The sequence below is a fragment of the Salmo trutta genome, chromosome 2 (genome assembly GCF_901001165.1).
Source record: "Salmo trutta chromosome 2, fSalTru1.1, whole genome shotgun sequence".
In the NCBI taxonomy this organism is placed as follows: domain Eukaryota; kingdom Metazoa; phylum Chordata; class Actinopteri; order Salmoniformes; family Salmonidae; genus Salmo; species Salmo trutta.
The window spans coordinates 37,644,131-37,666,295 of record NC_042958.1 but is presented as its reverse complement, the minus strand read 5'-3'; the positions used below and the strand labels follow the sequence as shown (position 1 = coordinate 37,666,295).

Sequence of the window (22,165 nt, the reverse complement as noted above, 5' to 3'; positions counted from 1 at the left end):
CACCCGATTCACCATCCCTCCTCTTCCAGCTAATGGGGAAACTTAAGTCACACTGCATTACTTCTGCCTCATGCATAAATTCATGTTACTCGTATGACCAGAGAGAAATGAAATATTCCTTGATATTAAAAAGACAAAAGCCGCAAATAATAACACGAGCTTATCGAAACGCCCATTTTATGGTTTATAAAACTGTTGAACAGTGTTGACTGCTGAATAATAAACTTAAACATGAAATTATTCAAACAGCAGCTCTTTGCTGTATTCATTGAGTCTCTCTAGTCATGGTTTTAAACGTTTTGTAATCTGACATCAACTTTGCTGTGCGTTCAAGGCTTCTTTTTACAGTCTTTGGTGTGAAACTGTACAGACAGAAACTGATTGGCCAGCAGTAGGCCTATAGGTGAACTTGATTTGCGCTCTGGGCCTATCGGGTAGGTGGAGTTCTACCCTAAGACACATGAAATGGTTCAAAATGGGAACACTTTGGCTTCCCGGCGCTAGGGCTGTTGAATCAAGTGCACCTACTGTCAACAGTGTGAAACTAATTGAAAAAAAAAAGGAACGAAATGCTTTATCATTCGTTTTTTTACAGAAATGTTTGGTGATTGACTAGAAATAGCTTGTAGATAGACCTTGACTGATTGCTGATGACTGTTTTTAAATATACATTTTAACCGTTTATCTTTTCGTATTGTGGGGTATGCAAAATAGGTCAACTTTTATCTTTTGAATGTTTTGGCATTCCGTTCCAAGAAGTTACTTTCTGAGGACTTCTACAGTGGGCAAATATGTATTTTAGGTTTCGTTCAAATCAAAAGTGGTGCTCTCAATAGGGATGGGCATTTAAACTTTTTTGATTGAGTACTCGCATGAAAGTAAAGAAGCTATTTTTAGAAAAAGGGCCGTACTGGAAAAAAATATGTGAGCATTTATAAGCCAACAGTGTGCAACAATACCTAATTTATCATAACTATTACATATTATTAATCCTAATTTATCATAACCATTGCATATTATGAATCCTAATTGCAAAATTGCCTCATAGATAGGTGTGTGTGTGCGCTGAGTTTACTCAGCAAAAAAAAGAAACGTCCCTTTTTCAGGATCCTGTCTATAATACGTAAAAACCCGAATAACTTCACAGAGCTTCATTGTAAAGGGTTTAAACACTGTTTCCCATGCTTGTTCAATGAACCATAAACAATTAATGAACATGCACCTGTGGAACGGTCGTTAAGACACAGCTTGCAGACAGTAGGCAATTAAGGGCACAGTTATGAAAACTTAGGACACGAAAGAGGCCTTTCTACTGATTCTGAAAAACACCAAAAGAAAGATGCCCAGGGTCCCTGCTCATCTGCGTGAATGTGCCTCAGGCATGCTGCAAGGAGGCATGAGGACTGCAGATGTGGCCAGGGCAATAAATTGCAATGTGAGACGCCTAAGACAGCGCTACAGGGAGACAGGACGGACAGCTGATTGTCCTCGCAGTAGCAGACCACGCGTAACAACACCTGCACAGGATTAGTACATCCAAACATCACACCTGCGGGACAGGTACAGGATGGCAACAACAACTGCCCGAGTTACACCAGGAACGCACAATCCCTCCATCAGTGCTCAGACTGTCCGTAATAGGCTGAGAGAGGCTGGACTGAGGGCTTGTTGGTCTGTTGTAAAGGCAGGTCCTCACCAGACATCACCGGCAACAGCGTCGCCTATGGGCACAAACCCACCGTCGGTGGACCAGACAGGACTGGCAAAAAGTGCTCTTCATTGACGAGTCGCGGTTTTGTCTCACCAGGGGTGATGGTCGGATTCGCGTTTATCGGAGGAGGAATGAGCGTTACACCGAGGCCTGTACTCTGGAGCGGGATCGAGGTGGAGGGTCCGTCTGGGGCGGTGTGTCAGCATCTTCGGACTGAGCTTGTTGTCATTGCAGGCAATCTCAATGCTGTGCATATGTATGTATGTATGTATGCATGCATGCATGCATGCATGCATGTATGCATGTATGCATGCATGTATGCATGTATGCATGTGCATACATACATGGTTAGGTAGGTTACTTTCTAAATGTAATCCACTACAAGTTACCTGTCCAAAATTGTAATCAGTAATGTAACTTTTGTGTTACCTAAACTCAGTAACGTAATCTGATTACTTTCTGTTAATTTTAGATTACTTTCCCCTGAAGAGGCATTAGAAGAAGACAAATGTATGTTACCAATTGACATCTATTGCAGGATAAATCAATGTTAACTAATTATTATACTTACTCAGCTGTGGCTCACAAGTAATACAACAAATGATCTATTCCCAGTGTGGTCATATACCTAACATGTTTTAATAATCGTTTCAAAATGCTCTGAGAAGAACAACATTGGCAGGGCAATACAAGCATAGCCAAAATGCGGTGATAATGTATTGGGCCTATAGCCTACTGCACAAACCTCATTGCTACAGAACAGTTTTTAATTGGTTAATGTTGCATAGGCTTATGTTTTTAAGTCATGTTTTTATGTGGATCTCGGCGTCCATTTTGACTCAAAGTGATCTTGACTCAGAAAAGGTTGGTAACCACTCGATTTAAAAGCTGACAAACAGGGTTGTCAAACTATTTTATACTTTATTTATTTGCTTATAAAAAACAATTATTTAACCCTAAACGTAAATTATCTAAAAACACGTAAACTCAAGATTTTTTTCATATTCGCATATGTTGTAGCTTAGACCCCATTTTACATCTGAGGTTTTTGTGTAGTGCCCACCATTGTGGCACAACATGCTATGCTCTTGAATACAGGGTGTGAAGGGTTGGTGTCTCCTAGATACGCTGGGTAAACAACAGAATTCCCAACTCAATGAATCCCCAGGAAGGTCCCAATTAATGAACCATCTCCCTGGAAACCAGCGCTTGGACTGGAGAGAAGGAAAAGATGCAGCCAGCAACATCCATGATTAGACTGACACTATGGCTTGAGTTAGAGGACTGAGTGACTGAATGATTAAGTATTGATTATTCTTTCCTTCAGTATGACCAAGCTTATCTGGGGCAGAAGATAACATGCAGCTTCCTGTATTGAATATCAGTGGAAACTGTTACTAAACCATTACCAGCTAGTCTATGCAGATATGCTATAATCTGGCATTAAAACTTTGACTGCATTGACCCTCATTTGTGTGTTTATGTAATTGTGAATCAAGCCTTTTGTAGAAAGGTGAGGCCAGAGCAATACAGTTCATGAAGCGATGTAATGCCATTGAGTAAGTGTAGTAACGCTATTGAGTAACACTGATGTGGTACAGTGATTTAACAAGATCACGACACTAAAATCAGGCTCCCAGTGAAATTCCATTAATTGCTATTATGAAGCCAGTATAATTACAGTAGTGACTCCACACACCCATCCAGAACAACTCAGAAGAGGATCACGGCCAGGAAGCCCACTTCCCCAGTGTGTGATGTCCCACAGATAAGTACACGATCTTCCCTCTACATGTGTTAAATCAGTACTATTTTCAGTCCAGAACATGTTCTTGCTACCTGGTTTGTACACTAAAAACACTCCAATAAAGCCCACAGATAGGAACTCCATGAAGGCCATGTGAAAAACCAGTGTGTGTATTTAGTCTCTTCAAGAGGTGAGCTCTCTAATAAGTGGTCATACCCTAGCCTCCAGGCATAGTCTTTCTTGTGTGGGCACTAGACACACTGCCATGTCCTTGACCCCTCAAGTCCCAACACACCAGTTCAGCTGTGACACACAACTCTGCTTCTCACAATCTGCTCTGAGAGTCACTCATCACCGACCCCATCGAACCATCTGCCACGACACTGCCTGCCTGCCTCCTGCAGACCAGACTATCTCCGGGTTGACTTTTCTCCTAGGATCAGCTTCACTCTCAAATCCTAACCTTAACCATTAGTGGGGAAAATGATAACCCAAGATTAGCATATAGGGAAAACGTCACTCTATACCGACCAGCCAGCCTGTGATATAAGTGGTGAGAAGGATTATGAGGAACTAGAGGGCGTCAGTCTGTGCGTAAATGAAAATGCCCTGAGGTAAGGTGCTAGCTGGGGGTCAAACAGGGCCTCAGCACAGTCAAGGCTTGCCTCAGTACAGCAGGTTAACTAATGCACTTTAGTGCAGTGGCTGCCAGAGCTACTAAGCTCCATGTCAGGGCCCTCCAGCAGCTGCACTGCAGGACTGACAGGACGGGACCTACAGAGGCTGAGGGCTGGGACTAACAGAGGACAAGGAGCGAGAGAGATGGGAGGGAGGAGGGGAAGACAGAGAGGCTTAAGGCGTCAGCATGCTTCAGTTCGACTAGCACCGAACGAGTGTGCTCGCAAACTCCCTTATAATTCCTTCACTTAAAAAACACTCAAGAAATCTGTCATTAATTTTGACATTTTTGCAGAGGAGAGGTTAGTCGTGGAATTTTACATCTAACTAAGATGTTTGCAGTATTTCTCAATGAAAAACCACGAAAACCAGTCGTTTCATTGAATGACAACAAAGACTTTATTGAAGAATCCACATTACCATAAAAATGTTAAATCTGCGAACATGCACTTCAGGTAAAACAACTTCGATACCACTAACCCCTCAAACATTATGCTGTCTAGTTGAGTACTGACAGCCTTCCTGTATAATTTCCAAAGCATAGTGTAGGCTGAGCGGTCTTCCTGGGTCCTATGTTGGGCAGGATTAACCATCTCATTACCAAACAGGGCTGATTAAACCATGCAGCTCTTTGAATAGCTAAGTCTAAATGTCTCCTACATTCTGCCAGCTTAGCTCCTTACCCAGGCTCCGGTTGTGTGAAACCCCCTGGAGTAAAGTGGCCGGCTTAATTAAAGTATAATGACAATTAGAGCGCCTTCATTTTAATACTGCCAAAAATAAAGTCAAGTTTGATTAGTTGAAGAAAAATGTGCCTCTGTTAGAAGTTCTCGGAACATGAGCGTTTGTATGTAGCTTCTCTGTTTGTCGAGGTGTGATTGCATCTAGTGTGCACCACGTAAAACGGTGTGCGTGGTTTAGTAGCAGGCGTAAACGTCTGTGTGTGTGTGGCCCGTTCAGCCAGGAATGTAAACTAACTAGGATCAGTGTGGTTGAGGGAGGGTTCAGGCTCACAGAAGGCAGGGCAGGCAGATTGCTTCAGATTCCAGTCATTCCTGCATTTCCTCTTGCTGGCATCATGTACTACAGAGCTCAGAGGGCCATGCTGGGTTAATTACTCACAGTATACACACTCCTACTCAGAAAGATACAATACAGTACTTAGTCACTCACAAGCCTGGCTTAAGCCACCTCTCAAACAGAAAAGTAGGAGAGAATAATAGTTGTTTGCAAAAGTTAACTCTCACTATAGTACTACAAAAAAATCCACACAGTGTTGGATTAAACACTTTCAGGAATAACTCTGGCTGCCCTTCTCAAAGCATTTTGAACAGATTTCCAAGAACCAGAGTGAACAACTGTCATAGCGGGACACAGACAGTATGCAAACGGTTCAGTGCTCAGAGCAAAACACGTTCATTGCAGTGTTCTTGCTACATTGAAGGATGAAAATGTTGTTTTTTTTGGGGGGGGGGGGGGTCTGGTGGGGCTCAATGGTACAGGATTTATGGGTGCGCTCTAGTGTGTGATCGCAGAAAATCAATGGCATATCTCCTGCCCAACTAATGAGTTGACGCTTATTATTCGTTGACGCATATAAGCTACACTGAACCAAAAATAGAAACGCAACATGCAACAATTTCAAAGACTTCTGTTACACTTCATATAAAGAAATCAGTCAAATAAAATAAATTCATTAGGCCCTAAACTATGGATTTCAAAAGTGGGAATACAGAGGGCCCTCTGGGTTAAAATTGAAGGCAACAAATACTTTGACATTAAAAATGTTTGTTGCGATTCTATTGCATGTTACATGCCATGTACCAGCTGTGTATCTATTCATGGAGTGAAATTATGTTCGTGACTGGTGTGGAATCCATAATGCTGCACACCTATAAGGCCTGGCGAGCACAGGTATTTTGTCAGACAAAGCATTCCGTTAGGGCAAGACTCACATCTACCTGAGACCGGTCAGTGTCAGGCAGGTCACTGCACTTGATCAATGAGGCCTAAGACCAACTTTAAAATACCCAAACCAACGCACAGAGAAACAAAGAGCGTGAAAGAATGGTGTCACATTGCGAGGCCACTGTGAGTCCATGTCCACCAATCCCTGTCTCTGTGTACTTAGCTAGTGGTCCTATGGCACATCATTCCTATCGGTGCGCACCATCCGTGCACACCATCCGTGCACACAGATGCTCTCTGCTATCGCTAACACCAGCCTCCCGTCACCACTGCCATGGCCCATTGTTTACCTTGGAGATGGTGACTGAGGGGCAGAGTGCAGGAGGAAAGCCGTGAGATCTACAACAGATGTATACAAGTACCCATCTATGGTTGACACTGCCCTGATAGGATCAATGAGCATTACTATCAGGCTGGTGTACCAGAAAAAAAGGTACGACTTCTCCGGGAGGGTTTGTCTGCGCGAACGCGCCACTCACCACGCAGAACAACTGCAGCAGTATCTCCCTAGGGCTTGCAAGACTCTTAGCGCCATGACAGCCTCCCTGGCTGGCTGTTCTCCACCCGACACCATCACTCAGCCTGCCTGGCTGCTCTGTGGTGGGGGGGTAGTGGTGTTCATCCATCTCCGGAATAAATTAAAAAAACATCTCAAAATGGAAGGGTGGGGCAGGATGTGGGACCAGCTGGTCATCATCTCAGACAAAGGAACCTGTTGAATGTGCTTCTGCATTAGAGGGACCTCGACCTCTTCACAATGCTTCTCCACTGGCTCCTCACTTCTGGTTACCTTTCACATACTTAGCTCTTCTCAGAAGTGGGACACAGCTTAGTGATTGTGCACATATACACAATGAGGACGTTCGACTTTGATTTGACTTATGGATTGGCCAGTGCAGACTTTTCTCTCAGCAGCAGTCTCAACGTCACCCTTGAGAGATCCATAAAACCAATCTACATCAAAAGAGATGCAGACTATAGGAAGAGTCCTTTGGTGTACTTTCCCATGCTTCTGGGAAACTTACTGCCTTGAGAGGCAGACAGAGCCAGGGGAAGGGGGAACTAATGTGGGTTTACCGCAGAGAGGACCAGTGGCAGGTGTGATTTATCACCAGTCATGGCCTAGTTCAGCTAACAGAGTCACAGAGGCTGGAATAGAGCGGGATATACAAATCTTTACAGCACTTTATGGAATCAGGATCTGCACAGTGTAGGCCTAGGCTAGGTCTAGAGATCCTGGCAGAGAACTACTACTTATGTCTGGCCAGACATTAGGATATACTTTAATGCTGTACTTCTGGAGCTAAAAAAATGTACAAAATAAAAAGGGGGGTGGTGGTGAGTTGTGTGTATTTTTAAGTGGAGCCCCGGTGGGCCATTAAAGATGATGCTTTCTGGGAGAGGGCTAGGTCGGAAGTGGTTTTATTTTGAAGGTATGTTCCTCCTGAAATATTAAAAGGAAGATTTACACCACCATTAGGTTAAAGGGTGGGAAAAGGGATGAATGGATATGTGGTTGTTTGGATCTCACATCTGCAAACAAAACAAAATGCTGATTTGTGAAAGACTGACTGCTCTTCACTCAAGCAAATGGCTCATATCGATAAAAGAAAACAATGGAAACGGTTACATGGCATTCAGTAATAGCAGAGCGAAGTGGACCCAAATTCCATCCGGATTTGTTTTCATGGTGTGAATTGTTTGTCAATGTTTATGAATTCCACCACTACTAGGGATGTAATGATTCACCGATACGCATCGGTCCCGATTCAAAATGTTTACGATTTGACTACATTGGTCCGCAGATCCCAAACGGATCCAAGTATAGCATGCATTACTCAGAAAACGATTTGAAAGTTATGAAATCGCAATTCACTAACATTTTGCTCATGTTACTCTATTTACCTTTCGAAAATATATAATATTTTGTGACAACTGATGCTTCATCAATGTTGAACTAAGCATGTAACTGTGTTGTCAGTCATTGATCTACAAGTAATTTTACATGCCAAACAACCCAAGGAAATATCAGTAGCCTACTCAAACTGCCCCGCCTTGATGCACTGCCCCACCCCGAAATATCAGTAGCCCACTCAAACTGCCCCGCTTCGCACACTGTCCCACTTCGGCTTTGCAGCATGCAGCAAAGTGCCTTGTCCTTGTTAGCATGAAAAGGAAGAACAGATAAAGCTGTCCAAGAGCTTGGGGATGAGCGATCCGCTTTACATGACCGGTTCATCTTCAATCATTGACAGAGACGATTGCCCATGAGAAGGTCTAATGACCCTCTGCTTCTCAGAGACACACTGGAGATAGAGGAGTGCTGAAACTGACTAATTCCATTCTGTGTTTTTGTCATTGGCATTAGGAGGCTGTGGTATTTGGGAAAACCACTGAGGAGCCCTACTTAGCAGCAACACAAAAGACGCAATAAGGAATAGTGAGGATTAAGCGTTGCGTAACAAGAAAACAGAGCAGGGGCTTGATGTTAAGGGCTCAGAACACATGGGCGTGAGTTGGAATTCCTGACTACGCTCTCCAAGGGTCCTTCTGGGTTCTGTATAGTAAAGCGGTGTAATCATTATGCCTAAAATGTACACCTGCCATTGGTGGGTCTATTTCACCAGCCACGTTGGCGGGTGGTCAGGGCTCCAGTTTGTGAATAGAAATAGTCAAGTACGATCACATTAATAGTAACAAATGCTGCAGTAGCTGTTTTCAAAGTATTTCCACAGTTTTGTTTCCTAGCTGGTAAATTAGTTACACAAAATCAAAGAACTACAAATCCTATATAGCCTATCCCACCTCGCGCTGAAACACTGCCTGGCTGGGGGCTGTGCGCACGTGAAGAAAGATACATTTTTAGAAGCGCTGTGCACAGGCATAAAAGTTAGTCTAATTTCCTAGAAACCAATTGATACTTTGTCCTTGTTTCTTGGCTATTTACATTGTTTTGTTCACTACGCTAAGTTGTTTTTCTGTTTGAGTTTCAATTGCTAGTGAAGAGAAGCTTCTACTAATCAGACTCAACCTCACAGGAACAAAGTAATACATTTTACTAGTAATACATTTGTTTTAGAAACATTACAAAACATGCTAATCCATTTGGTGTAATTTTAGCGGGGGAAAAATTGGGGGGGCTGCCTCTTTTTGCTGATGGACCAAAAAGTACATTTTATGCCCTGGTTGCAATAGTTTCACATCCGAAACCGTTTATTCCAAATAGAAAATTCAACCGAGAGTTTCTATTGGACAAATTCAGGTATGTTCCTCCCCGTTTCACTTGCTTCTGTTTGGTTCTTCAACGGTAAACGTTTCCGTAATGATTACACCCCAGAAGAGAGGTTCTATGGAGGCAAGCCTCATTTCGTGCCAAGACAGCCTGTGTGTAGCGCTTTCTGTTTGAGCTGATAGGGTTGAACAACTTGTCCCAACATGTCATTTTGTTCTTCCAGTGTAATACAATGCTGAATAATATATTTCTTAAAACAACCTTATCAGGAAAAACAACCTGGACCGGAGCCATTTGATAAAACATGTATTTTTTCCCCATGCAATGCTGAACTGAAAAAGGCAATACTACAGCACACATAAGCTAGGGTTGCCAGGTGGGGCTCAAGAAACACGCAGTGAACCTAAGACCCTGTCAGGGCATCTGAATCTCCATCTGTTCACACTGTTAAACCCCCTTCCAAAACCTATAAAGAAAATCTACCCCTCTACACTCCACAGCACAATCCCCATTACAGTACTAATTTGCCTCATTGCATAGTACATCCAATTTTCCTTCTTGACTGTATGGAGAATATTAATGCCTCATCATGGGTTGTGTGTGCCAAATGTCATTGAGCATTGCTCAAGCAGACCTGGAAAAACAAAAGTTGACAGCTTGGGCACAGACATCTGGTCTGTGTACGGAGCACTGGCTTTAGGTTTGCTGCAGAGTGGCCAATCTCCACAGTGACACTTGTGAAGGTGGTGTGAGCCAATTATTGTCAATGAGAGCTGGAACACTTGGTGGTGCAATAACACCCACAATTTCTCCATTCGGTCACCACCATAGGCTGTTACCAGGAGAGGTGTCTGTAGTAGTTGGAAAAGGCAAATGAAATCATAACTGAAAAGATGCTTTTCTTTGGGGTAAATCCATTTGAATTCAATCGCTTTTTGACAGCATCCCTTATGATTCAAACAAAACTTTCCATGCATGCTTGCCCATGGAAGAACTTGTCAGAAAGTAACTTTTTGTACCTGAATGTCAAAACATTGAGATAAAGGTGCTCAAAGTTGACCCGTTTTGCATACCCCACACTGGAAACGGTATACAGTTCAGTTTGATATCATTTAAAAAGCTTACAAACAGGATTGTCAAACTATTTTATAAAAGTTTTTAAATAAAGAATGACTTTTTTATCTTTAAAGAGATTCTTCGGTACTTTTGTATACTTTTTAGCCAATAGTTCTGAAAGTAGCGCTCATGAACAAAAAGTGGTTCCCAGAAATTGTGCACTACATTACATACAGTATGTGCAGACATGTGCACCATGTCATTGCTCACTCTCGCTCTGCTGTGTGTGCCTCTTGCTAGCTGTCACTCATATGGTGAAGGGCTGAAGATCATTGGTTGAACTCTAATTGGTAGGGGGCTGTCCCATATGGGAGAAAATGGCGCAACACAGTTTTCAGAAAAACAGTCGCTTTCAAACTAGGGATTTTGTGGCTAATTGAGGTAAAACAGTAAATCTGCTCATAGATTATGCATTTATGAACTACATATTGATACATCCAGCCCAACGCGGAATAAAAATAAAAAATACAAATCAACTTTAATCACCAAAGTTCTGGAGCATGTCTTTCACGTCAATGATCTAAAAACACATCAACTCAAAAGAATATATATCCATATTCACATGCTGCATTTTAGACCCTTACTTCACATGATTTGAGGTTTTTGTGCTGTGCCAGCCCTCAGTTTAGACGCAACATGCTCTTGAACACAGGGTGGGCGTTATTTCAAACATAGAATTCATGGAATGGACCTATCCCTTCAGACCAGGGTTTCCTTTAGCCGGTCATTGCCAAGCATACAGATAGAGCCTAGTTGAAGCGAAAATGTGTCAGACAAAGCGAGTGCTGCTGCTACAGCTTCTGTTGCTGCTGGAGTGAAACGTGCTTTTATATGCCAATCATTGCGCAACAACTCTAAAATGAAATTGTGTGTTAAAAACAGTTATGATAACTGTAGAGAGCTAGAGATGCCATAAATAGCCATCATAGCATGACAAGGAGATACCAAATGAGATGAATGAGAGCTCACAATTCTATTATGGTTTGAGCTTTCACCATTATTGCCATGTTTTTTTCTCCACACGGCCTATAATGGGTCTGACCTCTGATGGCCCCCTCTCTCCGAAGTCTTTCTATAAATGCAGGCAAGGTGACCATATGCTTTGTGTCTGCACGCAACACGGCCACCTGCTCTGTCACACCACGTTTGTGTCTCTCGGCTAAATACAGTGCCGTGTTAGTGGTCCTGAGTGTATGCCTTGTGCCAGCCTCAGGGTCCCCTGCACCGCCAGGCCCTCCCTTCGGTGGTTGAGTCAAGCAGACCAGGCGATGCACCCTTGGATACAGCCCCCCACAGCAGCCTTGAGCTGTGTCAGGAAACCCCAGTCAGCATCTAGCCTAACTAGCAGCCGGGTTGAATATTAAACAACTGGATGTCTGCGTGTGCTTTTGTGAGTCCTAGAGCTATACTGCGCTACTCCCCAACACCCTCCTCTCCTTTTATTTGTCTGTCCTTCCTCCAGTGAACATAGGGGCCTGAGCCAAGTCTCAGCCCGCTCAGCTTAGTCATAAACAGAGCTTTTCGGCCAAGTCAGCACAAACAGCCACACACACACGGTCCCTCTCATCCCCGTTATGTCCGTGTACAAAACTCAGACAAATGGTGAGTGACATTTTAAGAGCGAGTACAACTGAGGTCTTGGTTGACAAATCAGATTGTGTTTTTGACTGGATTAGATTGTGAACAATTGCATTCTCTCTGCTAACTTAAGTAACAAACGCAATTTGTGAATCATTACCTTACGTACAGGCGCTTGCATATCTTAATATAACGGTATGGGACTCAGGGAATGACTCAAGTGGTAGACTGTCAACAGCCTAAGCAGAATACTTAGGCCTACAAGTGACTGACTAGTGACTACTTACACAGGTGTTCAAACTCTCTAGAGATTCTTGTCTACTGAAGTGTGCAGGTCTACTTTGCCATCTTAGCGTAGCTTCTTATGACCTTGGGTTGTCGACACGACAGAAGAACTACTGGTGACTGTGCCACTCTCCCCACCACCACGTCTGAGAGCCTGTCTCAGCATTTCTGAGCAGCAACACATCTCTGATGAACTTGAGGCCCATTATCTTGCACAGCCATTCCCTTATCCCGTAGCAGAACAATGAACACAGCGGCATAATGAGGCGAAAGTTAGGTCACTCTTACGCCCCAGTGCTCTGGTGTAAATGAGTGTTGGAAGCTGGAGGGGAACATAATGCACAGCCAGATAACCATCCAGCTCCCCTAAAAATAAACACGAGGGGCATGCCAGCAGAGCTTATGTCATTTGTCATGTAGGAGTAGTGTGAATGGGTTTCCAATCCCACCAGCCTGTGTCGTTACTGCGGGCAACGTAGTGAAGGCCAGCGGACTCCTTTCATAGTCCGTCTGCACATTTGATATCATGCAGCATGCCCACGCCACACTGAAGCCTCCTCTGATTGACTCCACACAGCAAGCATCCAAGGAAGGCAGAGACCCGTTTCTCCTCCGATTCCTATTCTCTGCTGTTATCAATGTGCTGTCAGCTGCTCTGAACAGCCAGCCTGATGGTACACACCTCTCTCAGCTACTTTGATGACACATGCATTGACTAACCACTGACAAGAACAAGAGGACGCAAAGGCAGCATCACACCTTCCCGCGGACAGTCATAGCCCCCAGAATATGAAAGTAACTACAACACTCACCCAATATGGTGTTTGGAATATTAATGGCATTTAAACCACTTTCTAAATAAACAGTATGTTGTTCCTGCGTGACGGGATTAGTTAGTTAATATGCTCAGTTAATTATACTGATGTTGCCAGATGTTTACAGACGCGTGGCAGGCAAAGTAAATCAAAACATCAGCCACCTGTTCCATGGGGGTTGCTCATGGTTGCATGCATTGATAGAGTGGAGATTCGTCAGCTAGCCTTGATTTGACCATGCATAATGATTTGGATAGCCAGGATAGGCCACAACGTGGTAATGAAAATCACCGGTTGCTTACCTTGGGTAGTTCTCGGAGTTGGTTAGCGTCGAGGAGAAGCTCCTCCAGACTGCGGCTGTAGCGAAATATCTCGTCTGGGACATTTTGCAAATTACAATGTCGCTTGTCCACCGACTCGACGTGGCGGTTACAACGCCACAAAGGGATACACTTCAGCATGTCCCGGCCGCCGTTATCGATTTGGTTGCCGGCGTTACTCAGCACTCCGCATCGGAGAGAGAAACGGGGAAAGGTTGTGGAAGGGAGGGTTAGGAGAATGTATACAAATATCGACGTGACAGATGAGTGGACGTCGAAATCCCGCTGCTCCCGCGTCGAACCAAAAGGGGAGGCCAAATCCAGTTAAAACCAGGGACACAGAAATAATTCGTGTCGTCAATTGATATCCAAAATTTTGTCTTTTGTTGGCTCTCAGCAACTCAAATGTGATAGATTACATTTAAATACGATAATAACTAGCTTCCGTGTTTGGAGTCAATGTCTCTTAAAATTATATACGGTTTGCTAATAATCTAAAAAATAAATAAATTTAAAAGTACTTTAAAACAAACTAACGATTTCATTTAGCTACTAGTACTAGACGGTTTGCTATTTGATACAAGGAAGCTGACCTGTCTAGCAAGATGGCTAGCTTACCAGCTAGCTGGTTTGGCAAATATTATATGGTTCCCCGTTACACGTGTGTTATGTTGCTCAATGCGAGAATGCTGATCCGTAAAATATGACAGGCTGTTGCATTATCGGAAATAGTCCCATGGAGGCACACTGAATGGCCTCTGGAAGTTGCGTCTGGAGGGATGGAACTCGTCTGCTGTGTTGTGGCGCTAACGTTACTAGCTTGTGAGCACTCGTGCCTCTTTCGGCTACGGAAACAAACTTGCAATTTAACGATCTTCCAAATTCGAAACCAATTCTGGGCAGTCTTTCAAATGCTGTTTGCACTGAAAACAATGACCAGAAGTCGTGACACGTGTAAAGCAACAACTATTGAACCCACAATATCAACAATCTTATTATTTTCCCCTCCCTCCTTGAGCCAGGCCGGTGGGGTGTGTAAGGCTGGGCAGGGCTAAACTGGAGGTACCACTGCTTTTGTGACTAGCTGTGCACGCCTGTGATGCCACGCAGAACAAGTCCGAGGTGTTTGGGCTTTTGACTCCTTCATTTAGCGAACATTAAAGAAATCCTCTGTCGCAAAAATATTCCGCTCGGGAGTTTCCTCACTCCGACCGGGTGTGTGTCGATATAAGAATGTGGTGGAGAGCGCTAACCTACCTTCTATATACGCCCACTGACTCCTCCTTATTGTTGTTGGAGCTGGGTGTGCTCGATTTACAACGGACACCTCGCTCACCTCACACGCATGCCTAGTGCCTACTCAGCATTTCCTTCATATTTTGCTAGAATGAATAGACATCGAAATCAAATCAAATTGCCTAGAATGAATAGAGATGATATCGGCCTTAGTTTTTTGGAGGACAATTACCGCCCGACACTGATAGGACTGCATACGCCGGTCAGTGCAGCCACACATATCCAGGAAAATAAAATCAAGTGCACCAATTGTTTCCTTCTCCCTCCCTCCCCCGGCAAACACCCAAACTGCAAATAGCTAATAGCGACCCCAAGGGGCTAGGAGGTCTTCAATATAACTTTTAGAAGAGGGTTGGCTTTATTCTGGTTTTCATTCTGACATCAGAGTCTGGAATGGCTCTTTGATATTGTTGGCACAATGTGTCAATAATGAAGAAGGCTGTGTTTTTCTCACTCAAACACCCACATGCACAGCCCCCGAGGCCGCCCCCTTCCATTACAACAGTTGGATTTTCTATTTCAAACACATTTTCAAGTTCACCCCAAAACATTTTTTTGAGAGAAGCAATGAAACCCGTCGCACAACTTCTGAGCGAATATTGCATCAACCGGCCTCCTTTCCAGCAGTGGCGGTTCTAGACCATTTCAACTGGGGGGGCCAAGCTGGGGCCAGTTGTACTGTTAGAGGGGCCAGTTACATTAGACGTTATTGTTGTCATATCGTTTTCTTCACTGCATTGCAGGCATTAGCAGGTAAAAGACCATGTTCATAATCATCATCGTTGCCACTGTCTAATAACGGATGTAAAAAAAGAAGGATAGCAAAAATGAGTTATTTAAAAAATATTTCATACTCCACATTTAGGGGGGCCACAAGGGGATCCAAAATTGTTGTCACAGGGGCATTGCCCCCCCCCCCCCCCCCCCCAGAACCGCTAGAGCTTTCCAGACCTGTGTGGTCACAGCTCTCCCGAGGGTCGCGTCAGCCAGGCTAGGTTGGCTTTATGTTAAAGGTGAAAACGCTCTACTTTTGATGCTTAATAAATTGCCCCATCTAGCGGTAATGAAAGCGAAGTAGACACTGCACAGTCGAATTCAGCAAATGCGTAATGTAATAACACAGGTTGGCAAAAGCAGGTCCGATCACAGGTGGATACAGTACCAGTCAAAAGTTTGGACACACCTACTCATTCAAGGGTTTTTATTTATTTTTACTATTTTCTACATTGTAGAATAATAGTGAAGACATCAAAACTATGAAATAACACATATAGAATCATGTAGTAACCAAAAAAGTGTTAAACAAATCAAAATATATTTTAGATTTTAGATTCTTCAAAGTAGCCACCCTTTGTCTTGATGACAGCTTTGCACCCTCTTGGCATTCTCTCAACCAGCTTCAGTTTTATCTCAATCTCTTCATTCAAAGACTCAATCATGGACACTTAATGACAGTTGTGGCTGATTTGTGTGATGTATTGTTGTCTCTACCTTCTTGCCCTTTGTGCTGATGTCTGTGCCCAATAATGCTTGACCCATGTTGTGCTGCTGCCATGTTGTGTTGCTACCATGCTGTTGTCATGTGTTGCTGCCATGCCATGTTGTTGTCTTAGGTCTCTCTATATATAGTGTTGTGTTGTCTCTCTTGTCGTGATGTGTGTTTTGTCCTATGTTTTTATTTTATTTTTTAATCCCGTCCCACAGGAGGCCTTTTGCCATTTGGTAGGCCGTCATTGTAAATAAGAATTTGTTCTTAATTGACTTTCCTAGTTAAAAAAGGTCACATAACATTTTTTTTAAATACAAATGAGGTAGTCCCTGGAATGCATTTCAATGAACAGGTAGGCCTTGTTAAAGGTTAATTGGTGTAATTTCATCCTTCTTAATGCGTTTGAGCCAATCAGTTGTGTTGTGACAAGGTAGCCCTATTTGGCAAAAGACCACATCCATATTATGGCAAGAACAGCTCAAATAAGCAAAGAGAAACAACAGTCCATCATTACTTTAAGACATGAAGGAACATTTCAAGAAAGTTTCTTCAAGTGCAGTCGCAAAAACCAACAAGCGCTATGATGAAACTGGCTCTCATGAGGACCGTCACAGGAAAGGAAGACCCAGAGTTACCTCTGCTGCAGAGGATAAGTTCATTAGAGATACCAGACTCAGAAATTGCAGCCAAAATAAATGCTTCACAGAGTTCAAGTAACAGACACATCTCAACATCAACTGTTCAGAGACTGCAAAGAAACCCCTACATAAAGGACACCAATAAGAAGAAGAGACTTGCTTCTTAACATGAGCAATGGACATTAGACCGGTGGAAATCTGTCCTTTGGTCTGATGAGTCAAAATTTGAGATTTTTGGTTCCAACCACTGTCTTTGTGAGATGCAGAGTATGCATGGTTCCCACCGTTGTCACGCTCTGACCTGAGAGAGCCGTTTTTCTCTGTTTAGTTAGGTCAGGGTGTGATATGGGGTGGGCATTCTATGTATTTTATTTCTACGTTTTGGCCAGGTATGGTTTCCAATCAGAGGCAGCTGTCTATCGTTGTCTCTGATTGGGAACCATACTTAGGCAGCCTTTTTCCACCTGTGTTTTGTGGGTAGTTGTTTTCTGTTTTGCATTCATTACCTGACGGAACTGTTGGCTTTTCGTTTTGTTTCTTTGGTTCTAGTGTTTAATAAATAATCATGAACACTCACCATGCTGCGCTTTGGTCCTCTCTCTACGACAGCTGTAACAGAACTACCCACCACCAAAGGACCAAGCAGCGTGGTCAGGAGGACTGGACCTGGGAGGAAATCCTGTATGGGGCAGGACCATGGACAAGGCCTGGGGAGTATCGCCGTCCGCAAGAGGAGATAGAGGCAGCGAGAGCAGAACGGCGATACTATGAGGAACAAGCACGGCAACAACGGAAGCCCGAGAGGCATCCCCAAAACATTTTTTTGGGGGGGGCACACGGGGAGATTGGCGAAGTCGGGTTGAGACCTGAGCCAACTCCCCATGCTTACCGTGGGGAGCGAGTGACCGAGCAAGCACCGTGTTATGCGGGGATGCGCACTGTCTCGCCAGTGCGCAGCTACAGCCCGGTGCGCTCGGTGCAAGCTTCCCACAGTTGCCATGCTAGAGTTGGCAGTGAGCCAGGAAGAATTGTGCCGGCTCAGTGTTCCTGGTCTCCAGTACGTCTCTTCGGCCCAGGTTATCCTGCGCCAGCTCTACGCACTAGAGGTCGACCAATTATGATTTTTCAAGCAGATACCGATACCGATTAATCGGACAATTTTTTACATTTATTTGTAATAATGACAATTACAACAATACTGAATGAACACTTACATTTTAGTAATTTAGCAGACGCTCTTACTTATTTTAATTTAATATAATACATAAATACTATCAATTTACCCTCAAAGAAATAATGAAACATGTTCAATTTGGTTTAAATAATGCAAAAACAAAGTGTTGAAGAACATAAAAGTGCAAATGTGCCATGTAAAAAAGCTAATGTTTAAGTTCCTTGCTCAGAACATGAGAACATATGAAAGCTGGTGGTTCCTTTTAACATGAGTCTTCAATATTCCCAGGTAAGAAGTATTAGGTTGTAGTTATTATAGGAATTATAGGGCTATTTCTCTCTATACGATTTGTATACCGTTGACTATTGGATGTTCTTATAGGCACTTTAGTATTGCCAGTGTAACAGTATAGCTTCCGTCACTCTCCTCGCTCATATCTGAGCTCAAACCAGGAACACATCGACAACAGCCACCCGCGAAGCAGCGTTACCCATGCAGAGCAAGGGGAACAACTACTCCAAGTCTCAGAGCGAGTGACATTTGAAACGCTATTAGCGCGCACCCGCTAACTAGCTAGCCATTTCACATCGGTTACACCAGCCTAATCTCGGGAGTTGATAGGCTTGAAGTCATAAACAGCACAATGCTTGAAGCACAGCGAAGGGCTGCTGGCAAACGCACGAAAGTGCTGTTTGAATGAATGCTTACGAGCCTGCTGCTGCCTACCACCGTTCAGTCAGACTGCTCTATCAAATATCAAATCATAGACTTAATTATAATATAATAAACACACAGAAATACGAGCCTTAGGTCATTAATATGGTCGAATGCGGAAACTATCATCTCGAAAACAAAACGTTTATTTTTTCAGTGAAATACGGAAACGTTCCATATTTTATCTAACGGGTGGCATCCATAAGTCTAAATATTCCTGTTACATTGCACAACCTTCAATGTTATGTCATAATTACGTAAAATTCTGGCAAATTAGTTCGCAAAGAGCCAGTCGGCCCAAACTGTTGCATATACCCTGACTGCGTGCAATGAACGCAAGAGAAATGACACAATTTCACCTGGTTAATATTGCCTGCTAACCTGGATTTCTTTTAGCTAAATATGCAGGTTTAAAAATATATACTTCTGTGTATTGATTTTAAGAAAGGCATTGATGTTTATGGTTAGGTACATTCGTGCAACGATTGTGCTTTTCTCGCAAATGCGCTTTTGTTAAATCATCCCCCGTTTGGCTTAGAAATTAATGTTAGCAGGCAATATTAACTAAATATGCAGGTTTAAAAACATATACTTGTGTATTGATTTTAACTTCCCTGGGCTAGTCACCCTAGTCAACAGCCAGTGGAATCGCGTGGCGCGAAATACAAATACCTCAAAAATGCTATAACTTCAATTTCTCAAACATATGATTATTTTACACCATTTCAAAGACAAGACTCTCATTATCTATCCACATTGTCCGATTTCAAAAAGGTTTTACAGCGAAAGCAAAACATTAGATTATGTCAGGAGAGTACCCTGACAAAAATAATCACACAGCCATTTTCAAAGCAAGCATATATGTCACAAAAACCAAAACCACAGCTAAATGCAGCACTAACCTTTGATGATCTTCATCAGATGACACTCCTAGGACATTATGTTATACAATACATGCATGTTTTGTTCAATCAAGTTCATATTTATATAAAAAAACAGCTTTTTACATTAGCATGTGATGTTCAGGACTAGCATACCCACCGAAAACTTCCGGTGAATTTACTAAATTACTCATGATAAACGTTCACAAAATACATAATTATTTTAAGAATTATAGATACAGAACCCCTTTATGCAATCGCGGTGTCAGATTTTAAAATAGCTTTACGGCAAAAGCACATTTTGCAATATTCTGAGTACATAGCTCAGCCATCACAGCTAGCTATTTTGACACCCACCAAGTTTGGGACTCACTAAACTCAGAATTACTATTAGAAAAATTGGATTACCTTTGCTGTTCTTCGTCAGAATGCACTCCCAGGACTTCTACTTCAACAACAAATGTTGTTTTGGTTCCAAATAATCCATAGTTATATTCAAATAGCTCCGTTTTGTTCGTGCGTTCAGGTCACTATCCAAAGCGCATTTCGTGACAAAAAAAATTAAAAATATTCCATTACCGTACTTAGAAGCATGTCAAACGCTGTTTAAAATAGCGATAATATTCCAACCGGGCAACGTTGTATTCATTCAAAGGCTGAAAGAAAAAAATGGAGAATTCTCCTGAAGGCGCATCTCCAGTCTCACTGTCCCCAGGCTGACCACTCACAAACAGAGCTGTTGTACTTTGCCCAGAGACAGCAGATACCCCATTCCACTTTCTGGCGGCTTTAGAGAGCCAATGGGAGCCTTAGAAAGTGTCACGTTACTGCACAGATGCTGTATTTTCGATAGAGATGCAACAGAAGGACAACAAATTGTCAGACAGGGCACTTCCTGTATGGAATCTTCTCAGGTTTTGGCCTGCCATATGAGTTCTGTTATACTCACAGACACAATTCAAACAGTTTTAGAAACTTTAGAGTGTTTTCTATCCAAATCTCCTAATTATATGCATATTCTCGTTTCTGGGCAAGAGTAGTAACCAGTTTAAATCGGGTACGTTTTTTATCCAGCCGTGCAAATACTGCCCCCTAGCCCCAACAGGTTGATGTTTATGGTTAGGTACACGTTGGAGCAACGACAGTCCTTTTTCGCGAATACACACCACATCGATTATATGCAACGCAGGACAGGCTAGATAAACTAGTAATATCATCAACCATGTGTGATTATGATTGATTGATTGATTGTTTTTTATAAGATAAGTTTAATGCTAGCTAGCAACTTACCTTGGCTTCTTACTGCATTCGCGTAACAGCCAGGCTCCTCGTGGAGTGCAATGTAAAGCAGGTGGTTAGAGCGTTGGACTAGTTAACCGTAAGGTTGCAAGATTGAATCCCCAAGCTGACAAGCTAAAAATCTGTCGTTCTGCCCCTGAACAAAGCAGTTAACCCACCGTTCCTAGGCCGTCATTGAAAATAAGAATGTGTTCTTAACTGACTTGCCTAGTTAAAAAATATTTATATAAAAAAAAAATATATATCTGCAAATTGGTGGCCAATAATACAGATTACCGATTGTTATGAAAACTTGAAATCGGCCCTAATTAATTGGCCATTCCGATTAATCGGTCGACCTCTACTACGCACGGTACCTCCCCGTTCACCAGCACAAACCAGTTCGTCCTGTGCCAGCGCTCCGCCCTTGCTGGGCTAAAGTAAACATCCAGGCCTAAGCTCCAGACCTCCAGTGCGCCTCCACGGCCCAGTATACCCTGTGCCTGCTCTGCGCACCCAGTCTCCTGTGCGTCTCCCCAGTCCGGTGAGACCGGTTCCAGCTCCAGGTAGGAAGCCTCCAGTGATGAACTCTGGGCTGAAGCCTCCAGCGATGATCCATGGCACGAAGCTTCCAGTGATGATCCATGGCACAAAGCCTCCAGTGATGATCCATGGCACGGAGCCTCCAGCGACGCTCCCTAGTCTGGAGCCTCCAGCGACGCTCCCCAGTCCGGAGCCTCCAGCGACGCTCCCCTGTCCGGAGCCTCCAGCGACGCTCCCGAGTCTGGAGCCTCCTGGGACGGCCTGCAGTCCGGAACCTCCTGGGACGGCCTGCAGCCCGGAACCTCCTGGGACGGCCTGCAGCCCGGAACCTCCTGGGACGGCCTGCAGCCCGGAACCTCCTGGGACGGCCTGCAGCCCGGTACCTCCTGGGACGGCCTGCAGCCCGGAACCTTCTGAGACGGCCTGCAGCCCGGAACCTCCTGAGACGGCCTGCAGCCCAAAGTCTGCTGCCTCAGTTTGTATGATGACAATTTGCATATACTCCAGAATGTTATGAGGAGTGATTAGATGAATTGAAATTAATTTCAAAGTCCCTCTTTGCCATGCAAATTAACTGAATCCCCCAAAAAACATTTCCACTGCATTTCAGCCCTGCCACAAAAGGACCAGCTGACATCATGTCAGTGATTCTCTCGTTAACACAGGTGTGAGTGTTGACGAGGACGAGGCTGGAGATCACTC

At 43.6% G+C, this 22,165-nt stretch overlaps 1 protein-coding gene across 4 annotated transcripts in view; it reads right to left on the bottom strand.

The window, feature by feature from the left end:
- Window positions 1-14,694, bottom strand: part of LOC115154908 (protein scribble homolog) — a 134,250-nt gene extending 119,556 nt beyond the window's left edge. For all 4 annotated transcript variants that reach the window (XM_029701641.1, XM_029701619.1, XM_029701627.1 and 1 more), the window contains exon 1: window positions 13,433-14,694. In XM_029701641.1, coding sequence (XP_029557501.1) covers window positions 13,433-13,591 — 159 coding nt within the window. In that variant the 5' untranslated portion in view covers window positions 13,592-14,694. The remainder of the gene's footprint in view (window positions 1-13,432) is intronic.
- Window positions 14,695-22,165: the final 7,471 nt, after the last annotated feature.